This window comes from Oryctolagus cuniculus, chromosome 6 (genome assembly GCF_051225735.1).
Source record: "Oryctolagus cuniculus isolate XC-2025 breed Fujian yellow rabbit chromosome 6, ASM5122573v1, whole genome shotgun sequence".
In the NCBI taxonomy this organism is placed as follows: Eukaryota; Metazoa; Chordata; class Mammalia; order Lagomorpha; family Leporidae; genus Oryctolagus; species Oryctolagus cuniculus.
In genome coordinates, this window is record NC_142872.1 from 92697921 (window position 1) to 92724689 (window position 26769).

The 26769-nt window shown below is 47.6% G+C and overlaps 1 protein-coding gene across 3 annotated transcripts; it reads left to right on the forward strand.

Annotated features, from left to right (window-relative positions):
• Positions 1-631: 631 nt before the first annotated feature.
• Positions 632-26769, forward strand: VXN (vexin). 3 transcript variants are annotated; one of them, XM_002710448.6, is made up of 6 exons: positions 632-1195; positions 5889-5944; positions 14695-14848; positions 18652-18713; positions 21403-21500; positions 23926-26314. In XM_002710448.6, exons 1-6 carry the CDS (start codon positions 1129-1131, stop codon positions 24107-24109), a joined length of 621 nt encoding a protein of 206 aa, XP_002710494.1. In that variant the 5' UTR covers positions 632-1128; the 3' UTR covers positions 24110-26314. The 3 variants fall into 3 exon arrangements, with proteins under 3 accessions (XP_002710494.1, XP_089192419.1, XP_089192420.1); XM_089336293.1 differs by lacking the exon at positions 23926-26314 and adding an exon at positions 26530-26769 and having other exon boundaries at positions 681-1195; XM_089336294.1 differs by lacking the exon at positions 5889-5944 and having other exon boundaries at positions 994-1195.

Consider the following 26769-nt stretch of genomic DNA (forward strand, 5'->3'; position numbering starts at 1 on the left):
TGTCTCAAGTATTAACGTCTCCACCACCCACATGGAGGCAGATTGAGCTCCTGGCTCCTGGCTTCGTCCTGACCCAGCCTTGACTGTTGTGGGCATTTGGGGAGTGAACCAGTGGATGAGATCTCTCTCCTTCTCTCTCTCTCTCTCTCTCTGCAACTCTGCCTTTCAAATGAATAAATATTTTTAAAGGCAATAGGTTTGGCAAGATACATTTATGTTTCAACCATAACCCTATTGTACCTGTGTATGTCATTCTCTTGATAGAGAGACAGATAGATGATGAGGATAGAGGATAGGTATAGTCAGAATATATAAGATAAAATATAGGGTATACAGAGGATATATAGGACTGTCTATAACCTATATGCAGGGCATAATAGGCTATATAAGATAATAAATATGTAAGAGAGATATACTCAGATACACAGGATAATAAAGATATGACCTTCCTGTAATGTGTGGGGCATTGCCCATACCCTATCTAGGTACCTGAAGGGTTGTACAAGGAGATGCTAAGCACACGACTCTAGAAATGTCAGCCTTGTCATGCATTGGCATGAGGCAAAAACACTCTGAAGAAAGAGTTCCTTTGTTTAAAATAGAAAGTTAAAAGGAAGCCAAGCTAACACATGACAAATGACTGATTATCCAGTTCTCCTAGACAGGGGGGAAAAAAAAGCCCCTTCGCTTCTGCAATGAGAAGAGGAATTGTCGGTACCCAAATCCCCATCTCCTGTTCTCCTGTTTGGTAAAATTCTCCAGCCAAGCCTGGCACGGACTGAGTAGTAGGCGATTTCACTCCACCGTCCGTTCACAAAAGACTTCCAAATTCACTGCGGCAGACAGCGCAAGATTAAAATGTTAAATACATCCTCCCTGGGAGGAGACTGAAGCCTCCACGCTCAATCGAAGGTTTGCAATAATAGGATTCATAAAAAAAAAAAGGACAGATGGGATTAGAAAATGTTGCAGTGAAGACGGTGGAATGAGATGAGCTCACAGCACCAGGCTGTCTTTTGTGGACCTGCACAATGATCCCCGAGCCAGACTGGATTAGCGACGCTCGAGACTAGGGGTCTGGAGAGCGGAGTCCGTACCCAGGCACTTCGGGGAGAAAAGGCTGCGACGATGCATCAGATCTACAGCTGCAGCGATGAGAACATCGAAGTGTTCACCACCGTGATCCCTTCCAAGGGTGAGTACGGTTGCCCTTGACCGCTTCCCTCAGCGTGGCCTCTCCCGCAGGAGGGCTTGGAGAATCAATCACGTGCTGCTTTACTCCCTACGCTCCAGCCTCGGGTTTCTGGCATCCCAGTTTTGATTTTCATTCCCTGTTGATTCTTTTTTTTTTTTTTTTTTTTTTTTTTTCTGGAAAGGAGGCACAAGGATTGAGAATCCATCAAGGGGAAAGCGAGGGCAGTTAAACACTCCCTGCCTCACTCTTCCATCAGTACCCAGCAGGCAGAGTGAAGCCATTACTAGGGAGACCGAGGAAAACAGCCTACCCGGGGCAGCCAGGCAGAGTTCATTTTCTCCACTGAGCAAGTGCGGGCCTGCTGGCTCCGACACTTGAGTTGCCACTGAGCCGTGAAATGTGAGCAGTCATCCTCCCAGGAGTGGCCTTGAAGTCCCGTGGAGCAGGCGGGGCGCCCTGAGCTCCGGCTGACTTCTCACAACCTCAGAGCTGCCCTGCCTAACTTAACCTGGAACTTTACGAGCTCTTGTGAGCTGGTTCGATCCTGGGGAAGGGCTGGGTGGGAGGCTCAGTCGCCTCCCAGTGTCCCCGCTCCTGGCCAGTCCCCTTGCCCCCCTCAAAGCATGGTCCTCTCTCCTGCTGCCTCTGTTCTCGCCCTGTAGCCCTTGTCTCGCCCGGACAGCCTGTGACTCCGGCTTGGCCCTGCTCTCATTGTCAGACCGGAATGAAGTGGGCTGGATGTTTTTGCTGCTGTTGCGACTCCACATTCAAACAATTCCTTTCTTCCTCTGGTGTCAGCCACCGACAGGGCCACTGCTTGGAGGGGGCGGGGCGGGGGCGTGGGGGAAGAGATACAGCCTGGCCACAAAGAAGCAGCCGGCAGAACATAAACCAAGCTTTAGACATCTACTGCCAGACAGAGAGAGAGAGGAGGAGGACAAGGCAGCAGCTTGCCCCAAGTGCAGGATTCTCTCGGGAGACTCTGGAAGTCAGTAGCCCGGGGGAACTCAGCGTGGTGCTGCTCCCAGGGGCAGAGCTGATGCCATGTGCGTCCTCCACCCCGGGCAGCAGGAGCGAGCTAGACTGACGTGTGTGGGTGTGGACACAGGGCTGAAAGCGTGATGTTGAGTGAGAACAAAACCAGGCTGAAGACTCCTATCTGTGTGATAGCATTTCTGGAAACTCAGAAATGCAGAGGAACGTTATCATCCGCGCTTTCTGCATCTGTATCTGGGGACAAGTAGTGATCTCAGGAGCCCTGGGGGAGGGAGGGACGGAGAATTAGGGGTGGTAGAAGGGGCACCTAACTGTTACTTCTAGTTTTGCATATCTTTTCCACACTAAGAAAGCAAAATGGAGCAAAGATGAAGATGTTAAACATGCCTATTTTCTATACTTTTTTCTGTTTAACAAACTGACCAAGAGATTGCTGCTATTTCTACACTGTGCAATCTTGGGCAAGTTACTTAACCTCTCTGATCCTGAATTGCCTGTTCTGTAAAGAGGAAAAATAGAATTTACCTCCTGGGATTATTATAGGAAAGAAATGAGCTAATCTATATAAACATCTGGAACAGTAGTTGATAGGTAGTAAGCACAATTAAAGGCTTCATTTAGAAAGTTTTCTATTTTTATTCTGTATTATAAGCAATGACTATGTCCAGTGCCAGATCAATATTTAATCCTTTGTTCCCTTCTGGGCATTTTCATTCGCGGCCACCTGCTGGTATCAAACCAAGCGGTCACCTCACTGCTCAGGAGGGTTCTCTAGAAAACCAGTTTCTGCGGTCTTCCATTGGACCAGGAAGTGATGAAATCCGCCTCTGCCTACGCCTTGCTTTGTCCCAGCCTTCTCCAGAGCCTTCAAGCCGACAGCTCTCTGTGTGCTAGCAGGTCTCCAGTCACTGCTTGCGGGAGAATCTGCACATCCCCTTAATGGAGACGCGTAACTGGCTTGACTCTGTCCAACAAGGGGTGCAGCCCTCCCAAAGGCCACATTTAGCCATGTTTACCAACGTGCGATGGCCGAAGCTTTCTGAGCATGAGCTCAGCAGCCTGGGCTGTGTGTCCCCAGTGGTTAAGAGCGTGGACCTTGTTCCATCATCAGTTGAGTGACTCCTGGACTCTTACAGTGGAGTTAATGAAGAGCATCTACCTCACGGAGTGGCTGTAAAAATGAAAGAGATAAAGATAAGCCGAAACTTATTAAGGTTCTACCTGTGCTGCTATCACATTTATTGTTGTAGGATATTCCTCTCCCCAACACACATGTCCCAGGTTCTGCAAAAAAAAAAAAAAAAAAAAAAAAAAAAAAGAAGAAGAAGAAGAAGTTTGTGGAAAATGAATGGGTGTTTGGCATAACTTGTAAGGTACTATTTGAGATATCTTCATCCCATATCAGAGTGCCTGGGTTCAAGTCCTGGCTCTGCTTCTGATTCCAGCTCCCTGCTAATGCACACTTTGGGAGGCAGCAGCTACTGGCTCAAATAGTTGGGTCCTGCCACCCATATGGGAGACCCAGACTGAGTGCCTGGTTTCTATCTTCAGCTGACCAAGTCCTGGCCTTTGCCAGCATTTGAAGAGAGAACCTATGGATGGGAGATTCTCTTTCTCTCTGCCTTTCAGATAAAATAAAGAAAGAAAGAAATGTTTAAGTTCATGAAAAATGGAATTAAAGGATATTGATTTTTATGCAAAAACTCTGAAATCCTTGCAATTTTTCATAATGCACATTTTCTATGAATTTTTTTGAAGACCCCTTGTGTCTGCATATTTTTAACTGAGTCATCTTAATATTTGACAAAAATCTTAATATTTTACAAATATTACAGTGTTTTTAAGTATGTTAAAAGCATAGGACATAGAGCAAGTCTGTAACAGATTAACATATGTGTATTGTTAGTTCCTAGAGATAAAGGGAGCCCTTTAAGAAAAAGATTTTATGCACACAATTCACAGTAAAAGAAACAAAATAAAAGCTGTGGTTTTTCTAAGAAGTAAGAGAAGTTACTTCCTGAATGGTACCACAGTATTTAAAACAATTATTTTGAGAATAAGCAACAGTTGGGGGGAAGAAAGGAAAGACAAAGCAGCAGGAAAAAGTGGGAAAGTTCCAGAAAGAGAAATCCTAAGGGAAAGCTCCAGTCCCTGCACATCATAACCTATTCCTTCCAATTGCCCTCATTTTCCAATCCTTTCCTGTATTTTTTATTTTTTAAGGTTTTTTTAAAAGGTTTACTTATTATTATTTGAAAGGCAGAGTTACAGAGAGGCAGAGAGAGAGAGAAAAGAGAGAGAGGTCTTCCATCCACTGGTTCATTCTCCAGATGGCCACAATGGCCAGAGCTGGGCTGATCCAAAGCCAGGAGCTTCTTCTGGTTCTCCTACGTGGGTGCAGGGGCCCAAGGACATGGGCCATCTTCTACTGCTTTCCCAGGCGAGAGCAGAGAGCAAGATCGGAAATAAAGCAGCCAGAACTCAAACCAGCACCCGTATGGAATGCCAGCAGGCAGTGGTTTTACCTACTATGCCACAGCGCCAGCCCCCAACAGCCTTCATCTTACAGAGTAAGAGGGACATCGTCAAAACCACCACTAATTCCCAGGAATTTACTGTTTTGTCAGGTGCTGAGCCAAGGGTTTTAGAAAGATTAGTTCATTTAATCCTAGACACAGCCTTCTGAGGCGGGTGCTATTATGATCCCAGTCTTGCAGATGAGGAAAGTAAGGCTTAGTGGGGTGAGTCATTTACCCAAGTCCCAGTGGTCAAGGTGGTACTGAGGCCTTGGGTATTAACGAGCACATTGTACTCCAGGCTCCACAGCTGTGGGAAAATTACAAGGACAACCCTCTCCTGTCACTTCACTACTGTGTGATAAGAAGTCATTTCTGTTCTAAGTAGGGCAGGGGCATGCTGGGATTTCAGTTCCAGGTAGATCATCCCAGCAGCATTGTGGAAACTAGATGTCCAGGGTCTCCTTTTCAACAAAATCCACACCTTTTCCCAACAAAGTACTATAATATTTTTTATGGCTAATTGATTTCTTTAAATTTGTGGTGAAATACATGAAACATGGAATTTGCCACTTTAACCATTTTTAAATGTACACTTCAGTGGTATTGAGTACATTCAGTGTTTGTACAACCATCGCCACCATTCCAGAACACTTTCATTATGCTCAACTGAAACTCCATACTCATTAAACAGTAATTCCTCAATCGCCCATGCTCCCAGCCCCTGGGTAACCACCATTTTAGTTTCTATCTTTACAAATTTGACTAGGTGTACCATGTTAAGTGCAATCGTACAATACTTATCCTTTTGTGTCACTTAGTTCACTTAGCACAATCTCAAGGGTCATCCACATGTAGCATGTATCAGAACTTCATGCCTTGTCAAGGCTGAGTAATATTCCATTGTGTGGACATACTGCACTGTGTTTACCCATTAGCCTGTTGATGGGCCTTTGGTTGTTTTCAACTTTCAGACTTTGTGAATCATCCTGTTATGAAGTTGGGCACTCAAACCAAGTAGCTTCTTAAATTGCTATGGAACCCTGCCTCTTCTTCCCACCCACTCTTCTACGATCCCCCCCACCCCCGTCTGCTCCCCATCCAAATCTTTAGTGTCATTACTGCAGCTGTGTTGGTCCCATGAACATCCTCTAAAAACATTTCTTTATCTCTCTTTGCAGTGTCCAGTCCAGCCAGGAGAAGAGTCAAAAGCTCTCAACACCTCTTGACCAAGAATGTAAGGAAACTTTAGTTTTGATCCATTTAATTGACTTTCATAAAGATCAGCGTTGGCTTCTTCACTCTCTCTCCCCTGCTCTCAGTGACCGGAAGGGTTTTCTGTGTCCTTCACTTAACCAAAATAATAGACAAATGTCAACCAGGCACCAAAACAGCCCTGAATCAAAACCTCCTGTTCTGCCATTTTCCCCAGACAGAGACAATAAACATCCTTTCACATAGACTTTTTGTTGCTGCTGTTTAAACAGACTATGACGTGATATAGCCTCCCTGAGCCAGGTGTTTTATCGTTGGCATTTGGAATGCTCCATTCTTTCACAATTACTCTATCACTATTGCTAATTAGCATAGCAATGAGTTAATTTGTTCTCCTTTGGACTAGATTCTTGGTGTCTATGTCTCAAAACAGAATCAACAGGTAAAAAGATAAGAATAGTTTACCCACTCATCCATCAAATATTTCCATTCCTACCCTGTTCTAAATAAAGAGAATATCTGTGATTCCAGAATTTGACGCAAAGTGAACGTTCAATAAGCATTAAACAAAGTGAAAAATGTCCAGGTCCAAATCTATATTATGTGTTATTGTCTGATGATACACTATCTTGAAATTTGCTCCTTTCATGTAACTGTAGATCTCAAACATCTTTTCATGCCAATTAATACATATAAATCCACTCCATTCTTTATAGTGGCTGAATAGTATGCCATTGCATGAATGTACTAGAGTTCCTTTAGCCAAACCAAAACCAAACCAAAGTAGTTTAGATTTATTATTTAACCAAATTATCAATAAATGGAGTTTCCCAATTTTCTATGAAAACAATTCTACAAGAAATATTCTTGAACATATTTTATGTTCTTATGCAAAATGTCTTTGAGGATAAATTAATAGAAATGAAAATGCTGGGTCAGAGGATATGAACTTTGAAACAATTTTATAGCCATTGCCAAGTTCCCAGCAACTACACTTTGAACTACCTTGTCCAGAACAGCTAAGATGATCAGTTCTCAGCCTTATGGCTAAGATCAAGTGCAGAATAGCTAAGACAGTACTATGTGAAGGTACTTCAAAAAGCTCATAGGAAAATGGAACTAAGAGATCAGCTTATTTTGGTGGAAAAGATTTGAAATCCACCCATAATTTCTTCATAATATGTATTTCTATGAACTTTTTGAAGATACCTTATCCTTAAGGCATCAGTATTATTACTCTGACCATATGAGAGGTGAAAATATCTTATTTTAATTTGCATTTCTCAAATTATTAATGTGATTCTTCATCTTTTCATTATTTATGGATCATTTTGACATTTCCTTCCACCATCGACTTATTCATGCTTATTTTTCTGTCACGTATATGCTTTTTCATAAGCACTTTTAAGAACGTTTTATACATTAACAAAGAGAAGGGCTTTTAATGGATGGAAAATCTGGTCATAAGATAGAACTTCTGATCTAGCTCTAGTTCCTGAAAACTTAAGCTCAAAGTCTAGAAGCAACATGTTTCAAGTTTTCAAGGCCCAGTGGATGAGATGGTGTCAGATTGAAACGCAAAGGAGGAAGACCTTTCTCTCTCTCTCTCTCTCTCACTGTCTAACTCTGCATGACAAAAAAAAAAAAAGGCAAAGAAGCTGTTTGTAGGTAATTCAGAGTACATCTTCCCAACTTTCCAGTCTAGAAGCTGGACTCCGTTCTTCAAATCCTGAAGCTTCCTTCAGGTGGGACAGTTCAGTGGTGAGTTTTGGAGGGCAGAGCAAGAGAGAGAAAGGGAGAGACCTTCCATCAGCTTGTTCATCCCCCAGATGCCTGCAACAGCCCCAGTCAGGCCAGGCTGAAGCCAAGAGCCAAGAACTCTCCCAGTCTCCCACACTGGGACAGGGACCCAAGTACTTGAGTCATCCTCTGCTGTCTCCCAGTGTGTGCATTAGCAGGATGCTGGAATGGAAACACAGATGCTTCCAGCCTGTTGAAGTCACCTCTGCATTTCTTTTTGTAAAGTATCTTTTTTGTTGTTGTTTTTAAAGATTTATTTATTTACTTGAGAGGCAGTTACAGACAGAGAGGTCGGTCTTCCATCCTCTGGTTCACTCCCCAAATGGCCACAGTCAGACTGATTCAAAACCAGGAGCTTCTTCTAGGTCTCCCAAGTGGGTGCAAGGGCCTAAGCACTTGGGCCATCTTCCACTGCTTTCCCAGGCCATTAGCCAGGAGCTGGCTCAGAAGTGGAGCAGCTGGGACTTGAACCAGCCCCAGTATGGGGCTTAGCCTACTACACCACAAGTACAGGCCCCCTCTCCCCTAATAGTTGGCCTTATCATTCTGCTTGTAAAGTCCATCCCAGCCACACAGACACTTTCCCATTAGAAGAGATGGGTGAGCTCTTAGTCCACCTGCCCCTCTTACAGTTGAAGAAAAAGAGGAAAGAGCTGTCTCTGGTCTCTCGTCCCTTCAACCAACCTTTTGAGCTCCTTTACGTCTTCTCTAAATTGGTGGTCAGAAAGCGATTGTGATCAGTTATCATGCCTAGGCAGTACTTCTCTATAACTGGATCAATATTTACAACTTTCCTCTGCTCCAAACTCTTATTTAAATAAATTTCTTTTCCACCCCTTGGGCTACCTGGTAGACAGATGTCAGATTCCTTCTGCCACAAGTCTCTCTCCTCTCCAGTGGTTAGTGCCAGGGTTTGACTTCCTCCGTGATCCCTCTGGAGTTGCATTTTCTTCTGAACCCAGGACACATCCACATCCTGTCCCCTTGCTACAGTCTCTCCAGTTTCTGTTTCCTTTCTGATTCTTAGGCAGGTTTGCTGTGATCATCCTGACGTCATAGGGGTAGCTCAACAGAATAAGCGTATGCCAAGATGCAGGTCAGTTCAGCCTTTCAGCAGATCGGAGCCACTTCCAGCTGACGCAGTTAGCATGGCTGTCAGCAGGAAAGATGGAGACATCACAATGCCAATGTCACACTCTCTCCAGATTTCAACCTAGTGGGGGAGGGATGTGTGTGGTGATCTCCTGGTTTTTTGAAGTCGCACTTGAACATTCTAATGGAAATACAGGCATCCCTGTGAGTTCCACAAAGAGGGTTCAGGAGGCAGGAAGCAATGGTTCCCAACCTGGCTCTGGCCCTGGCGCTTGACTTAAACTCACAGCCCTTCTCGGCTTCAGTTTCCCTATGTGTAAAGTTAGGGAGTTGGTCCAGAACATTTCCGTGGATCCCTTCAGTCCTAAACCATGATGATTCTCCATGAAGTGGGTCTTTGCTGTCTTTCTAACTCCCGACCAGCCTTCTAAGCTGGCGAACGAACAAGCATGCATGTCAGCCGATGAACCCCGGGGCTTGTGTGTGAGCCGGGTCTTCTCATTCTCTCCCTGACCTCTCTGATACCAACAGAGGAGCAAGGATTTATTGTCCCAAAGGCTGCTGCTCCAGTGCCTTCCCCTATTTCAAGCAGACAGTTGCGAAAGGAAAATTCCAGCATTAAAGCCCTTCTGTTTTCCCCCTCCTCACCAACATCTCTCAACCTCCTACCCCACTCCAGATCGCCAATGTTGCCTTATACTCAGAGTGCTAAAGGGCCTGCTGTTAGGCCAGGCAGTGTCCTAAAGACCAGACAGCAGGGCAGGCTGCCAGGAGCCCCTCGGGTCACGGTCATCCTTTCAGCTCTGTGCCCTGCAAGCTGAGCACGCTGCCCTGGAGCCATCTCAAAGCTCTCCTTATGGTGGGAACCAAGAACCCAGCACCGGGCCCAGCTGCGAGACAGGAGCTTTCTGAGCCAGATCTCTTCCCGCTTTCCTCCCCTGCCAGTGGGCATCCTTTGAGGGGCTCAGTTCTGAGTCACCACCTGGAGAGTACCCCGTCTCACCTCCGCCCCCAGGAAACCTCCTCCATCCACCCATGGGCTGCTGGCTGAGCAGCCCGTGCCTCTCTGCTGCCTCCTGTCCCATGCTGCCAAGAAGGGGTTGGGGAGGTGGTGTTTCCGGTTTCTGAAAGGGAGCAGCTGCCTTGCTGAGGAAGTGCTGGAGGGTGGCAGGGTCTCCCTATGTGATTAGGTCAGCTTCTCATTATTACAATGAAATACCTGAAGCAGGCTAATGGATGAAGGAAAGTTGGTTTTTGCTTACGGTTCTGGAGGTTCACAGGCCAAGGTCAGGAGCCCTGTTTGCTTGGCCTTTGTGCTTGCTGGCAGAGTCCCAGGGTGGCTCAGAGCACCCCATGGTGAAAGACGGGATGCATGTGTGTCTGTCCACGTCTATGGTCTCTTTTAAGGCCACCAAGATTTAATCATGGGGACTTTACCCTAATGACTCCTACCCCCAAACACAAATACAAAATAATTGTATCTTCACCCTTTTAGTGCAATTAATCAAAACTTTTGGGGCCCAAACCTCTGAATTCAGGAGGCAGTGGGGGCGGGTTGTATACAGATATTCAAACCATAGTGCTGTTGTCTACCTCCCAGGCTTTCACTTCCTGCCTTCTTTTTCCCTTTCCGCAAAGTGGGTGTGAAAACACCACACCAGGGTTCGCCCTCCCTCTCAGACGATTGATGGGGAAAAAAGATAAAAAAGTCAAGAATAGCTGTGGAATAGCTGTGAGGAAAGGTTCCCCCCCGCAGAGCCATGTGGACATTAATTAAGAGGCTCAGGTCTGGGGCCAGTGCTGTGGCGTAACAGGTAAGGCCACCCGCAGTGCCAGCATCTATATGGGTGCCAGTTCAAGTCCTGGCTGCTCCACTTCTGATCCAGCTCTCTGCTGTAGTCTGGGAAAGCAGTGGAAGATGGCCCAAGTCCTTGAACCCCTGCACCCATGTGGGAGACCCAGGAAGAGGCTCTTGGCTCCTGACTTCAGATCAGCACAGCTCCAGATGTTGCAGCCATCTGGGGAGTGAACCAGTAGCTTGAAGACCTCCTCTCTCTCTCTCTCTCCCTCTCACTCTCTCTCTCTCTGCCTCTCTGCAGCTTTGCCTTTCAAATATATTAATTAATTAATTAAATATAAAAAAGAGGCTCAGGTCCCTCCTGTTGAATCCTGCATATTCATATTCCTGGGGCCCCCGCTGGCACACAATACATGTGTCCAGTATCCTGGGCGACCTCGTGGCAGAGAACAGTGCTGAGAAAGGACAGAGAGCAGGGGGACAGCTTGTGTGGGGGACAAGCACAGACCACCCACCGCTGCACACCGGAAGCTGCCCTCAGCCTGCCTCCAAGGCTTGCTGGAGACCCCACAAAATCGCCACCTTTTGCAGTGCCCAGAGGGATTTTTTTCCCCAGTCCCCGTAGTGAATCCTAAATGCTTCTGCTGTCATCAGCTTTTTTCAAAGGCATAGAATAAATGAGACTGGGTCCCAAAAACAGGTCTAGGGAGAGTTGATTTCCTAACCCATTTAAGATGAAATTTGAGATATATTAATTTTCTTTTTTTTAAAGATTTATTTATTTATTTTAAAGTCAGAGTTACACAGAGAGAGGAAAGGGGGGGGAGAGAGAGAGAGAGAGAGATCTTCGATCTGATGGTTCACTCCCAAGTTGGCTGCAACAGCTGGAGCTGTGCCGATCCAAAGCCAGGATCCCGGAGCTTCCTCCAGGTCTCCCATGCGGGTGCAGGGACCCAAGGACTTGGGCCATCTTCTACTGCTTTCCCAGGCCACAGCAGAGAGCTGGATCAGAAGTAGAGCAGCTGGGTCTTGAACCGGCGCCCATATGGGATGCCGGCACGGTACTGCAGGCCAGGGTGTTAACCCACTGCGGCATAGCGCCGGCCCCGAGATATATTAATTGTCTAAGCAAAGGACTAAACTGAAGCCAAGAGTGACAGCTTCTCTCATTTTCCTCTATGGGAGACATAAACATCTGGCCTTCAGAAGGCTTCTGACTGCTCTCAGCTGCTGTGGAGGAATATGCGGCATGAAGAGAGAAAGGTGCCTGGAGACAGCTCCACTCGTGACTGCCATTCACGGTGCTGCACCCAGCCAGTGCAGGCAGAAACGCCCCTTCCCACATAACCACCAAGTGCCCGAGTGGGACTAGAGCTTAGGTTTGCCTGACCCCAGATGGAGTATCTTCCTCACTGACAACCTGATGAGAGGGGGAAACATTATTTTAATTTGTATTTAATGAATTACTATTATTCAGCATCTTTTCATTTATATTTCTACTGTCAATTGCCAGATTTTTTGCCCAATTTTTCTATTAATTTTTTCAGCTTTTTTTTTTAAAGATTTATCTATTTGAAAGAAAGAGTTACAGAGACAAAGGGAGAGAGCAAACAAAAGAGAGAAATTTTCTATACGCTGGTTCACTCCCCAAATGGCCACAATAATGTGAGCTGGGCCGATCCAAAGCCAGAAGCCAGGAGGTTCTTCTGCATCTCCCACATGGATGGAGGGGCCCAAGCACTTGGGCCATCTTCCACTGCTTTCCCAGGCCATAGCAGAGAGCTGGATTGGAGGTGGAGCAGCCAGGACTCAAACCAGCACCCATATGGGATGCCAGTGCCACTTTACCTGCCATGCCACAGTGCTGGCCCCAGTTTTTTTCAGCTTTATGGGTTTAGCATTTTGTGCAGATGGGTAAAAGTTATTGTAGGTAACAAACACTATATTGCGCTATATTCAATTCAAGTGTTTGCTGCGGTCGCTGTTTATCAGTTATTTTTATTTATTTATTGCTTTTGAGAACCGGAGCAAGTTCCCATCTGCTAGTTCACTCCCCAAATGCCCACACTGGCCTGGCCAGGAGCCAGGAACATAATCCAGGTCTCCCACATGGGTGGCAGGAACCCAATTACTTGAGCCATCACCACTGCTTGCCAGAGTCTACACAAAAAGCAAATTAGAACCAGATCTGGTGCCAGGAACCAAAGTCAGGCAGTCCAATATGGGACGCAGGTATCTCAACGGCTCAGCCAAACACCCACTCCCTGGTTGTTGTTTAACAGGCAGCTTTGATCTGTCTGGTACTCATTCCAGAGAATGTGGACAGGGACCTATTTCCCCCAGTGACCTGATTTTTTATCTCAACAATATTTATTAAAGATCCAATTTTTCTCCAGAGTTGAAATACCATTTTAAAAAAAAATGCTATTTATTTGAGAGGCAGAGTTACAGACAGAGAGAGGGAGGAAAAGAGAGAGAGGTCTTCCATCCACTGGTTCACTCCCTAAATGGCCTCAACGGCCAGAGATGGGTCGATCCAAAGCCAGGAGCTTTTACCAGGTCTCCTATACAGATGCAGGGACCCAAAGACTTGGGCCATCTTCCACTGTTTTCCCAGGCCATAGCAGAGAGCTGGATCGAAGTAGAGCAGCCTGGACTTGAACTGGCAGCCATAAGGCACCGCAGGTGGAAGCTTAGCCTACTATGCCACAGCACTGGGCCCCATGCTGTTTTTTAAAAACATCCATTTTTGTTTCAGCATCCCCCAAAAGCAATGCCATGTAGACAACTGAACAGGGTCCATCAAAGGCTAGGCTGCAAGGGCCGAGACAGTGTCTGCCTTACGTGGCGACAGACAGGAAGCCCTGGGTCGGGAACGCAACGTGGTCTGCCGGACAGCTGCAGAAACACGAAGCAGGCAGATGGGCAGATCAAACTTCTGTGAGGCGGTCAGGTAATGTTGGGGGTTCTAGTGATTTCCAGGGTTTGAGGACATTCAGAAAGAAGGACCCAGTGTCCTCATAGTGGATAAAATATCCAGGATCTGAGCCCAAACTGCCAGGATTCCCTTCAGGCTGCTCTCATCTGTCCAAGCTTCTGACAGAAATTATTTCAGTGATGTGTTTAAGACCAGTTCTCTCTCAGTACCCTCGGGGGTTTGGACCCAGGACTCCCTCCCGCCCTTGGATACCAAAATCCACAGATGTTCAAGTCCCTTATTTGAGGATTCTTCAAAAGTTCATGAAAACTTGGAATTAAAAGAAATTCATTTTGACGCCAAAATTTTTGAAACCCATGCAAAAGAGTACAAAATGGAGTACAATTTGCATATACCTACACACAACCTCCTGTATACTTTAAATCTTCTGTAGATTGCACCTAAAACTATGTTCATGGTATGGAAATACTTGTTCATCTGTATTGTTTAGAGAAGGACAAGGAAAAAAAAAAGGCTGCACATGTTCTGGGCAGATGCAGGAGTTGTTTTTTTCCTTGAATATTTTTAAGGCACTGCTGGTTGAATCTGAGAATGTGGAAGACCACCTTTATTTTTATTACAATTTTGGGGGCCCATTTGGTTGTGCTGTACTTCCCCAAATAACTGCAGCAGGTGATCTTGACATTAACCACCTGTTCCAGCTTCCTGGGATTTCCATTGGCGCAATCCACGCGCTGGAAGTTCACCCCAACACAGGCACTCTGCATCCGGGAGGAAATGGGGGTCTTTAGGACTCAGGCCCGCCCCATTTTGCCAGCAGCTTCCTTCCTTGTAAAACCCGAGAATCAGATGGGCGGGCCTGCGGCCTCTGCCTAGGTCTTCCCTCCACGGAGCATCCAAAAAGCCCCTCCTCTGCAGGAACAAAGGTGTCATTCCCCAGGGCTTCCTTGGCAGTCTGGCGACACAGAAAACAGCTCTGTCTTTCTGGCCAGTTTTCTACCCACGTTTTTGCGGAGCTCCTAGCATTCCCGGGAGCGGGGAAGATGCCCCAAGTCCGTTTGTCAGCATAAGGCCCTCCTGCAAAGCTCCAGTGCTGGGGGCCGTGAAGAGAGGCATGAGCTGACCGGCCTTCCTCTGCCCGCAGGTGGTGATCGAGTCGGACCTGTACGCGCCTCGGCCCCTGGAGCTGCTGCCCCACCGCGGGGACCGCCGGGACGCAGGGGATGCACGCAGGTTCGGCCGCCTTCAGAATGCACGGCCGCCCGGGGCCCATCCCGCCAAAACCCCCTCCAGACCAGGTATGTGAGCCCGGCCCCAGCTCCCCACAACGTCCCTGGGCGCCGTGACCCCTTCGAACCCGCTGCTTGCCCACCACAGGGCGGCAGCGGCATGTGAGTCCCGCTTTGCGTGTTTCCAACGACCACCGGGATCATGGGCCTCAGACGTGATGCTCTGGGCGACAGTAAGCCACTGCCCATGAAGCAAGGGAAGTTCTTCATGCATGAACTGGCATCTTAAAATATCATATTAAATTTGAATGATGTAACAAGCAATAAAAATAATTCAGGGGCAAATTTGTTTTGAAACTGGTAATGTTATTGTCTTATCTTAGATGCTATTTTTAAGAGTGGTTTCCACCCCAAGCAGTTAAACAGGAACCTGGCCTTAGTCCATTGAAGTCCATGATGCTATTTTGTCATTTTAATGGTGGTGTAGGTTATTTCTGTTTTGCCCACAACCTAAAGGTGTTCATGTTGTAATTGAAAAGATTCAGTCTGGGTGTCCCTCTCGAAGCCTTTAGACATCAACAGTTTTGCACTAGCTTATATCAAGAACTCAAAAAAGACTTCCTCCATTCATCTTTTCCCCTAAGTTTTTTTTTTTTTTTTTTTTTTTTTTTTTTTTTTTTTTATCACTGAGAACCTAGTCCTGTTCTTCTGGTCCTATGTATAAGAATGCATACATTGAGCTATATTCTCCAGCTATGTGGTTACATAGAAGCCTGTGCCTGTCGGGTGAGAGCACTAGCTACACCACAATCTGCCTTGCAAATTAAGTGATAGAATCTTCTCTGTGTCTATGTATAGGTGAGTGGGCATCTGTTGAAAAGGGAAAACGAGACAGACTATTTCTCTTTGCAAAATCATAAAGTGAATTTATTTTTTTAAAGATTTATTATTTATTTCTTTATTTGAAGGCAAACTGACAGGAGAAACAGAGAAAGCTTCCATCCCCTGATTCACTCCTCAAATGCTAGCAACAGCTATGGCGGGGCCAGGCTGAAACCAGGGGCCAGGAACTCCATCCAGGCCTCCCAAACAGGTGGCAGGAACTTGACTACTTGAGCTGCCTCTCAAGCACATTAACAGGAAGCTGGACCAAAATCAGAGTAGCCAGGACTTGAACCTGACATTTCGATATGCTATGTGGGTATCCCAAATAATGGCTAAACACACTGCACCACAACAACCAGCCCCATAAAGAGAATTTAGAGCCATGCTTCTCAAATTTTAATGTGCCAGATAATCTCTTTGTTTTTTTTTTGTTTGTTTTGTTTTTTTTTTTTTTTTTTTTTTTTGACAGGCAGAGTGGACAGTGAGAGAGAGAGACAGAGAGAAAGGTCTTCCTTTGCCGTTGGTTCACCCTCCACTGGCCGCCGCGGCCGGCGCGCTGCGGCCGGCGCACCGCGCTGATCCGATGGCAGGAGCCAGGAGCCAGGTGCTTTTCCTGGTCTCCCATGGGGTGCAGGGCCCAAGCACCTGGGCCATCCTCCACTGCACTCCCTGGCCACAGCAGAGAGCTGGCCTGGAAGAGGGGCAACCGGGACAGAATCCGGTGCCCCGACCGGGACTAGAACCCGGTGTGCCGGCGCCGCTAGGCGGAGGATTAGCCTAGTGAGCCGAGGCGCCGGCTAATCACTTTGTTTTTATGCAGATTCTAACTCAGTAGGACTGGGCAGGCCTGAGATGTTGTATTTCCAACCAGCTCCCAGATGCTGCTGCCCCAGGGACAACAGATTACAAATCAGCAATTTAGAGATGATCTAATGCAGTGGTGTCTCAAAGTGGGGTCCTAGGAGCAGCAGCAGAATCTGGAAATTTAGAAATGCAAATGTTGTTGGCTCAGACTGCAGAATTAGGATGCACTGATTGATCTGTGTTTTCAACAAGCTCCGCAGGTGATTCTGATGTACGCTGCACGTAGAGAACATTTGATCTACGCAGCCATCCCTCTGCCAATTTACATAAGAGGACACTGAGATCATAGGGACTGTTTTGACCTAGCCAAGGTCGCACTGCCTGCTGGCCTCAGAGCCAAGATTAACTCCCAAGTCTCCTGATTCCCTAGCTACTGCTTCTTTCCCCAGAGAGTCATGTCTTCCCAGCTCTCGTTTTAGGGGCTATTTTTCTTTTTTCTTCCTTCCTGGTAGCCTGTCAGTCTTTTGTTCTGAGAGACGAGAGCAGTAAGTTATGAGATGGAGAGAGTCTGCCCAGTCACATGCATGGTGTGCTAGTCGGGTTTTAAAAAAAGAGATTGAGCTGGGCATTGGTTCAATTCCTTCAACTCCCTCGATTTGATGGATTCCAGAGGGGGTGGGTGGGAGTGTTTCTGAGTCAAAGCCAGACCCAAGTGCTCTCCACAGGAAAAGCCAGGCACCGACCATGGGCATCTGGTCTACCATCCTCCTATCAGAAAGCTGTAGGTGTCCAAGGGTTGTGGGGCCAGTGTCTGATATCTGAGGACTTGCTATTTTTCCTTTCTTTCCCTGAACCCTAGGAAGTTGACTACGACCTCTACAGACACCAAAGTCTGCAGATGCTCAAGTCCCTTCTGTGAAATTGGCACAGTGCTTGCAAAAAACCTAAGCACTTCCTCCCATATATTTAAAGTGGGCCAATGCTGTGGTCCAGCCTGGTCCAGCCCTGGCCATTGCAGCCATCTGGGGAATAAACTAGCAGATGGAAGATTCTCTGTCTCACTGTCTCTCTCTCTCTCTCTTTCTCTCTCTCTGTAACTTTGCCTTTCAAATAAATAATCTTTGTTTTTTAAAAAAAAAACCTCCAGGATACTTATGATACGTAGTCCAATGTAAATACTATGTAAATATTTGTTATTCTGTACTTCTATTGTTTAGGGAAAAATGACAGGGTAGGTCTACACAAGTTTGGTACAGATTCAATTTTTCCACAAATATTTATTTTAAAGATTTATTTATTTGAAAGGTAGAGTTACAGAGAGAGAAGGAGAGACAGAGATCTTCTATCCACTGGTTCACTCTCTAAATGGCCACAATGGCAGGAGTTGGGCCAATCCAAAGCCAGGAGCCAGGAGCTTATTCTGAGACCCCACGCCATTGCAGAGGCCCAAATACTTGGGCCATCTTCCACTGCTTTCCCAGGCACATTAGCAGGGATCCAGAGTGGAAGTGGAGCAGCCGGGACTCGACCCAGCACTCCTATGGGATGCCAGTGCCGCAGGTGGCAGCTTAACCCACTGTGCCACAGTGTGGGCCCTTTGAGTTTCACAGAGGGAGCACTGTGTGAAATAATTGATCTCAAAGGTAAAGACTTAACTCCTGATAACCTTTTTAACCTCTTACGACCTGAGGCCTCAGGAAGAAAGGAGAAGCTGGGCGCATATTCTCTGAGCACCTACTGCATGCAGACACAGTGCTAAATGCTCCCATATGTGCGGGTTGTTTTTAATAGACCTCATTTATTTAGAGCAGTTTTGGTTCACAGCAAAGTTGACCCGAAAGTATAGAGATTTCCAATATACTCCTTCACCCCCCCATGCACAGCCATTATCATAGTCACCCACTGTTTGTTAGGTTTGCATATGAACCTGCATTGACACTGATCTTATCTAGACCTTAGTTCCAGTCCCCAAGGAAGAGTGGCAAAGGTGCGGGTGACTCCAATCAGTGGTTGTCCCAGGCCTGACCCTACTGCCTGGTTTTGCTGCTTGGGACAAAGGCCTTTAAATTCTCTTCTGTGATTGACAAGCTAACTTGATAATTGATGCAGAATGGGGTGGGGTGTGGGGAGGAGGCAGAACATGGAGTACCACTGAGTAATACCTCCTCTGTTCCACTTTGCAGTGGGGATTTCAGAGCCCAAGGCATCGCATCTGTGTGGGAATCGAGCATATGGAAAATCCTTGGTAAGTGAAGTAAGCCTGGTTTGTTGTATCTGTTTTTAACTTCTCCCCATCACTCTTTCCGCTGTGTCGTGAAGAGAAACCAAGTGTCCTTTGCTCCTGGCCTGAGGCTTATTTGGAAAGCCTACCTGGCCATCTTTGCTGTGAAAGCCGTCCACAGAGCCTCCCTTGTGCACTCGTGGCACACCACCAGCCACGCCTCCCTCGCAGAAATTCAGCACTTGGGAAAGCAAAAGGGCATCTCACACGAGAGAACTCCAAAAAGTTGGTGGAAAATGGAGTGCAAAGATAATATGCATTTTCTACCACCTTTTTGAAGACCTTCATCCATTAAGGGAAAGAACTGGTTTCTGTCATAAGCCCTGCAGGTGCACGGGCCTGACCCGTTCCCAGGTGCAGCAGGAGGGGAGAGACATGTAGAGTTCTCAAGGCTGTGAAAACACGAAGCACGGATGCCTTCAGCAGCTCGGACTACTATAACACAACACGAGGAGCTGGGTGCTTTACACAACATTTTCTCCCCTTTCTGGAGGCTGGGAACTCCAAGATCAGGGTGTCGGCAGATTCAGCACCTGCAAAAGTCCTGAGCTTCTTCCGGGTCTCCCACATGGGTGCAGGTGTCCAAGGACTTGGGTCATCTTCCACTGCTTTCCCAGGCCAAAGCAGAGAGCTGGATAGGAAGTGGAGCAAGCAAGACTCGAACCACCACCCATAGGGGATTGTGGGTGCTGTAGGTGGAGACTTAGCCTACTATGCCACTGCGCTGGCCCCCTCTTCCTTTATTTTTAAGGACACTAACACTATCATAGGGGCTCTACCTCCATGACCACATCTAAACCTAGTTTCTTCTCAAAGACCCCACTCCCAGTACCATCATCGTGGCAGTCAGAGCTTTATGTGTGAACTTGAGTCGTGGCAGTCAGAGCTTTATGTATGAACTTGAGGGGGATGCCAAGATTCGGTCCAGAACAAAGCCATTCCTCCACAGCTAAGCAGGGCTGGGTGTAGGAGGGCTCTTCTAAAAGTTTGTGGAAAATAGAATTAAAAAATAAGTTTGCGCATGAGCCTTTGGCTCAGTGGTTTAACACCCACATCCCATATCAGAGTGCCTGGGTTCGAGACTTGGCTCCCTCCATTCCAGCTTCCTACTAATGCGCACCCTGGGAGGCAGCAGGTGATGGTTTGAGTAAGCGGGTCCCTGCCACCCGTGTGTGAGACCCAGACTGAGTTTTGGCCTTCTTGCTTTGGCCTGGCCCAGCCACAGCTGTCAAGGACAACTGAGGAGTGAATCAGCAGATGGGAGACCTCCCTCTCCCCTCTCCCCTCTCCCCTCTCTTCTCTCTCCTACCCCCATCCCCTCTTTCCTCTCCCTCCCTGTCTCCCTGCCTTTCAAAGAAAGAGAATTGAAAAAGCTAAGTTAGTTTTGTTGCAAAAATTTTGAAACCCATGCATAAAATTCATAAAATGCATTTTCCATGAACATTTTGAAGGCCCCTCAGGTACAGGAACTTCACAGATGCCTGCACCAAAATAAACTTAAAACCTTTTCATTCTATTTTCCACGAACTTTTTGAAGCACCCGCCTGTCTTCGCTCAGGTGCTGAGGGGCCACCAGGTGGCACAGTAACTCTGCCCATAGCCTCTGGGCAGCTCAGGAGAGAAGGGGGTGGGGGTAATGCTGCCCTTGACCTGGAATTTCCCAGCGATGGCAGGAATGTGGTGACTTGAAGCCTTCCACTGGGCTTGGGGTGGAGGAACATTCTGGACTTTGCCCTGGTGAGTCCAGCAGTTAATTTTCAATGCTCTGGGAGTGCCAAGGGGGGGCTAACCAAAGGGTGAAGTCCCAGCCTCTGCCGCTCACCATGCAGGCTCTCTGGGGACCAAGAAACTGGGTAAACACAACACAGAGAGCCATTGAAGCACAGAGTGGGTGGGATGTCTCAGCGTGTCACACACATGCTAGTGCTGTGGAGACCTGAGGATAGAGAAACATCAGCCTAGGCCAGCAGCTTCTGGGGAAGGCTTCCTGGAGGAAGCATCACCAGAGTGAAGTCAAAGGAGCAGGGTTGTTCGTAGGCACTAGGGAAGGCAGGGCCACCCTGCTGGAAACGGAATACTTGATGCATGTGGAGGGTAACCGAAGGTCAAGGTGCATAGATGAATGGAGAATCAGTGTTGGGGATCCTTGAAGAGTGAGAGACAGCCCTGCAGTGGGGAATCCCAGAGTTTGAGAGTCCAGGAGGGCATGGGGCAATGCAGTGGCCTGGCTGAAGGTCCGAGGTGACTGCCCCTTGAACGTCGCCCCAAGTCTAGGCAGCCTCTGCAAAGCAAGAATGTTCAGGCCTGGACTTGAACTCTTACTTGACGAAGTAAGACTCTGGATACCAGGGATGGAGGTGAGGCTCACGGGTTGAGTTGTCCTCTCCCAAGTGTCCCTAGGTCAGTGGTTCTCCAAGTGGGGCCCCCGTGGGGTTCCTGCAGCCTCTGGGAGCTGGCTAGCAATGCAGGTTCTCAGGCCCTTGTCTGAAGCAGAAGCACTTGGGGGGGGGCAGCACTGTTCTCACAAGGCCTCAGGGGCATCTGCTGCCTGCTAGAGTGTGGGGTCTCCTGCCCAGGTGGAAGCGGGGATCCAGCCAGTGCACCCGAGAGAACGCGGGTCCCACCTCACAGTCCCTTCCCTTCTGCACCGCAGCTTCCTCCGGTGCCCCGGATCTCCGTGAAAGCTTCTGCAGCGCCAGCGGCGGAGGCAGCAGCCGCAGGCTCGGAGAACAGGGCTGCGCTAGCCAGAGGGTAAGCACTGTACCTCCCCACGTGCCCCTGCCCTGCCCGGGGCCTGCACACAGCAGTAACAGGTGGCCTGGTTTCAGACTCTCACGATGCTAAAAACAAAACCTGCGCCTGCTGTAAATTACCTTTTAATGAGGGCACTAATCCTGGGTCTGCACTGTGCCTCATCAGCAGCTTCCATAGGATTAAGCCAAAGTGCTTTTCATGGTTTCCACTTCATTAACGCCACTCTGTAGGCTTGGAGCAGTGTCACCGGGAGGGCTTTGGTTACTGAGATGAGCGTGGTCGTGCACCACTCTCAGGATCTCCCATGGGCACTCCGGGGTCAGAAATGCCTCAGGAGTCAGTTTAGGGGTCCCTGCCCACAGGTGTATATAGAACGCAAAGGTCTTAGTTCCAGCTGACAACCCCAGTGTTCCTGTTAACACCAATCTGGAACCAGCCACCAAGGTGGCAGGAGCGAATGCTTGGCCCGACACCCCGCGCACACACTGTGGTCGGTGTTGCACTAAGCAAAGATCTTCAGTTCAATTCAGTGTGGACTTCCACATGCCCCCGTCACCACTCCTCCAATCCTCCAAGCTGCGGGCAGTTTATAAGGGATGATGAAGGTGTGGGCTCTCGACTAGCATCTGCTTTCAAGTCTAGCACTGTTGCAAACTCCAACTCCAGGCAAATTACCTAGTCCTCCACAGCCTTTAAAAGGGGGCTGGTGACGTAGCACAGCAGGTTAAGCCACCGCCTGCAATGCTGGCATCCCCTATCAGAGCACAAGTTCAAATTCTGGTTGCTCTGCTTCTGTTCCTGCTCCCTACTAATGCCTTGGGGAAAGCAGTAGAAGATGGCCCCAGTACTTGGGCCCCTGCCACCCATGTGGAAAATGCAGATGGAGTTCCTGGCTTCTTCTCTGTCACTCTTTCAAATAAAATAAATCTTCAAAAGGAATAGGTAAGCAAGAATGACAGGTGTACCCATCTTGAAGGGTTATTGAGAAAATGGAAAGAGACCATGTGGGGAGAGCTCAGCACAAATTGTGGCTAACGTTTTCCTAGAAACTTAGAACCTAGTAGTTGGGAAGCCATGAACTTGGGAAAGTGTTCAGTGCACATATGAAAGATCAAGGGATAAAAATATCATCTTAGTCCATTTTCTGTTGCTAAAAACACAATCCCACAGACTGGTTAAGTAATAAAGAAAAGAGGTTTATGTAGCTCACGGTTCTGGGCCAGGGTCCAGGACCTGCAGCTGTCTTGCTGCAGAGTCTTAAGGTAGTACAGACTTCACCTGGCGAGAGATGGGGCTGTGCCAACGACCTAACCAAAGTGGCTTTTATGCCAGCCCCATCTCAAGATACCCCATTAGCCCACTAGCCTATTAATCAATCCATTCATGAGGGCAGAGCCCTAATCACTTCTTAAAGGTCCCATCTGGTCCCATCTCGTATCTCCTAATGGGGATGAAATTTCAACGTGAGTTCTGCCGGGAACAAATCCCAGTGAACCCGTAGCCAATACCAGCCTGGGCAGTGCATGCTGGGAAAGCTATGGGAGGCAGGGCAGAGACTGGGCAGTGTGGGATACTTCCAGCTGACACAGTCCTCCGGAAAGAGTTACAAAATAACTCAGTGTGCTGGGACTGCACTGGAGAAAAGTGCAGAAATAAAGTTCCCTAGGCTTGTATTGCTCCCCAGTATGCATGGCTCCCAGCGGCAGCCACTAGCGCTGGCTGCTGAAGTAAACTGGCACACACCTCACTGCGCCTTAAAGAGGCACACACAGCTACATTGCGAGTGTTCCCAATGACTGCCCTCTCTTACGCCCATTCTCCTTGCAATTTCTTCCTGAACCCTGGCCACTAAAGTGAAAAGGGGTACCCCCCTTTTTTTTCCATCTAAAAGCAGCAAATGGGGAGATGGTGAACTCTTAGGATCTGCAACACACTGGATGCTATTATCTCATTTTCCTCCTCACAAAAGCCCCATGAGTTAGATGAAACTATCCCCATTTTCCACACGGGAAAACTGAGGCTGGGAGGGTTAAGTCACTGTGGCCCGAGGTCACACAGTAGGCAAAGAGCAAGATTCAGGCTCAGTGCCCATGCTCCTTTGGTGGTTGATGCTTTGCGGCACCTGCCCTTCGCAACAATATTGTTTAACACGAGTGGGAGGGGTGGGAAAGTAGAACTTGGGATGGGGCCAGAGGCAGAGGAGGGAGCAGGAGCAGAACGTGGGATCCCATGAATGAGCATGCCCAGGGCCACCTCCTCCCTGTCTCGTGGGAGGCTCCTGCAGGGGAAGGTGTTGCTGGGTGGGTCCCAACAGTGAGCCTGCAGCCGGCAGCCGGCAAAGCCTAGACGCAGGCTGGAGGAAAAGAGGAGGAAAAGGGCCCTCCGGCCACTTGCTCCCCAGCTGCCCCTGGCTTTTCTACAGATCTAGACACCTGAAGAAGATGGCGGAAGAGTACCCAACTCTGCCCCAAGGAGCAGAAGCCTCCCTGCCGCTCACAGGCAGCGCCTCCTGTGGCGTCCCCGGGATCCTCCGGAAAATGTGGACGCGGCACAAGAAGAAGTCTGAATATGTGGGCGCCACCAACAGCGCCTTTGAGGCTGACTAAATTAGGAGACCCTCGCCGGGTGTGCCGAGGTCACCCAGGGTCACTGGCCAAAGGGAGAGCACTCCAGGAATGGCACAGGGTCCCACTCACCTCTGCTGGTAACCGGTCCACATACGTCCTCCTCCCTCACCGCCCCATCACCCTGGCCGAGGGCACTGGAAAGACGCGTCCCTGGGAGGCAAAATCAAACTGCTCCTTAGAGTTGCAGAAGCCATTCGTCTGGGAGGACCTGAGGGTTACATGCTATCTGTAGACAAAACCATACCCAAATTGAACTTTCGCCACCCACTTTAGAGACCTTTAGGGAAGGGGGAAGTGAGTCCTCTGTCTTCCTGGTGAGTTGTTCTGAAGTGTGTGATTTCTGGTGTAAACCTACAAGCTGGACATTTGAGGCATTTCTCATTATCGCATTTACTTCACGTTGACGAGGTACGATTTTGAAGGACAAAGCACCGTATGTGTACTTAGTTCTAAGATCCACGTCAAGATCAGCTTCCACCACCATCTGGCATGGCTGCATGAATTCTCTCTTCTTTCATGTGCAGTTTTTCTACAGAAAAACACTGAAAATCAAATGTTGACTGCTAACGTTTTCTGAAGTGGCGTAGTCTAATGGAATTAATAAGACCTTGCTTTGGTACAATGATTTTAGCATTTGAAAGTGTTTTCCTGTCCATTATCTCTTCTTATCTTCACAAAACCCCAATATACAGATGAGGAAATCAAGGCCTTTGGACACTATGGCTAGGTAGAAAGTGGGTAGCAGAACTAGGTACCAGCTCCTCAACTTCCCTCTAGAAGACTGTCTGCTTTGCTTGCTCTAGCAACTGACTGGAGCAAGTTTTTGAATGGTGGGAACATGTCTCTGGGGGCAACATTTGAGGGGAAGAATCTGATGAAGTTAAAACAAGTAAGTGATCTCAATGAAATACATCATTATGTATTAGGTTAAATCAGAAAAAAATGCCACTTTTCTAAGTCAAAAACTGTCGGCTATTGATTTCATAAGGTTCAACCTAATACATAAGCTTACTATGCTTTCCTTCTTTCAATGGACATGCCATTATCAATTCCATGGTCAACAACAGTAACCTGAAGATGATACTATGATAATGGTAATTATAGCTATTGCTTATTAAATGTTTACTATATGCCAAGCATGATACTGGGCACTTTACATACATTATCCTAATATTTCTAACAACTCTGAGTTAGCTGGCCTTTCCCATTTAGTAGACACCTATTTGAAACAGGTGAAATGATTACTCTTACGGGAGTCAGGCTTCAGTGCCTGTCTTACATTTCTTCCTTCACATACAGTACTTCAGAACATGGAGAAGGGCTGAAGTTATTTTCATTTTCTCAAATGCTAAGCCTAGTGGAACAATAGGGGCACTTGGTGTGCTGTGTGGAGATGGAATCTGAGATAGAGGAGTGCAGCACTCAATTGGTGATGCCTGCATTGGGATTAATGACATATGCCTTATATATAAGTATCATCTGTGGCCTAAACTCTGCCCCAAAAGGTCCGTTTTCTAATTAAGAGACTTAAATTCATCTGACCTACTTAATGCAATCAGAAATTCCATGGTGAAAATCTGGCTTAAGACTGTGTCTTTGTGTCTTGGCACAAAGAAGAGTTTGGCCATTTTCCAGGTCTCAGATTCAATTGTGATTTACGTTTGCTGCCCTGAGGCCATCCGAGCCTTGCTTTTGCTGCCTTCCCTGTTCTCTGCCTGCATGTGAACTATAAGAAGGCATGGGGTGGGTAAGAGCCTTGGGCTTCTCGGCTTTCGCCTTGCTGGTCATGCTCTTGCACTGTTGCTTTAGACTCTGAGAACCCAATCCTCATCTTGGCACGTGGTCTGGGAAGGGGCCTCAAGTGCTTTTCCATTGAGATGCGAGTCCCAGTGGAGTGTCCCACGACCTCAGCTGTGGGGATCCAGAACACTGTTAGGAAGCAAGCAGGTGATCTGTGCTGGACCTAACAGAATATCCTACAGCCGTTTAACTTATTTAATTGATGACTGATGTCTTTTATTTATATGTGGCAGCTGGAGACTTCTGTAGGATGAAACTTTTTATTTTTCATTTAAATATCATGTGGTGAAGTGTTTGCCTTGTATAGAACATTTTATTTAGCCAATTGAAATAAAAATAATGTGAGCTTTGTTTGTGAAGTTAATAAAGCACAGCAAGAGCCTGCCTGAGGCCTCCTCATTGAAAGAGAGAAGACACATTCACTAAGAGAAAGACTTCTGCATCCGGGCCTCATATGAGGTGGTGGGGGGCAGGGTAGAGGAGTGCCGGTGCTGTAGCATAGTAGGCTAAACCTCCACCTGTGGTGCCAGCATCCCATATGGGCACCGGTTCCTGGCCCAGCTGCTCCTCTTCCGACCCAGCTCTCTGCTATGGCCTAGGAAAGCAACAGAAGATGGCTCAAGTGCTTGGGCCCCTGCACCCACATTGGAGACCTGAAAGAAGCTCCTGGCTCCTGGCTTCAGATTGGCCCAGCTCCCGCCGTTGCAGCCATTTGGGGAGTGAACCAGCAGATGGAAGATCTTTCTCTCCCCCACCCCCCGTCTGTAACTCTGCCTCTCAAATAAATAAATCTTAAAAACAAAAGCAAAAAAAAAAAAAATTAGAGGGAGGTTTAGAAA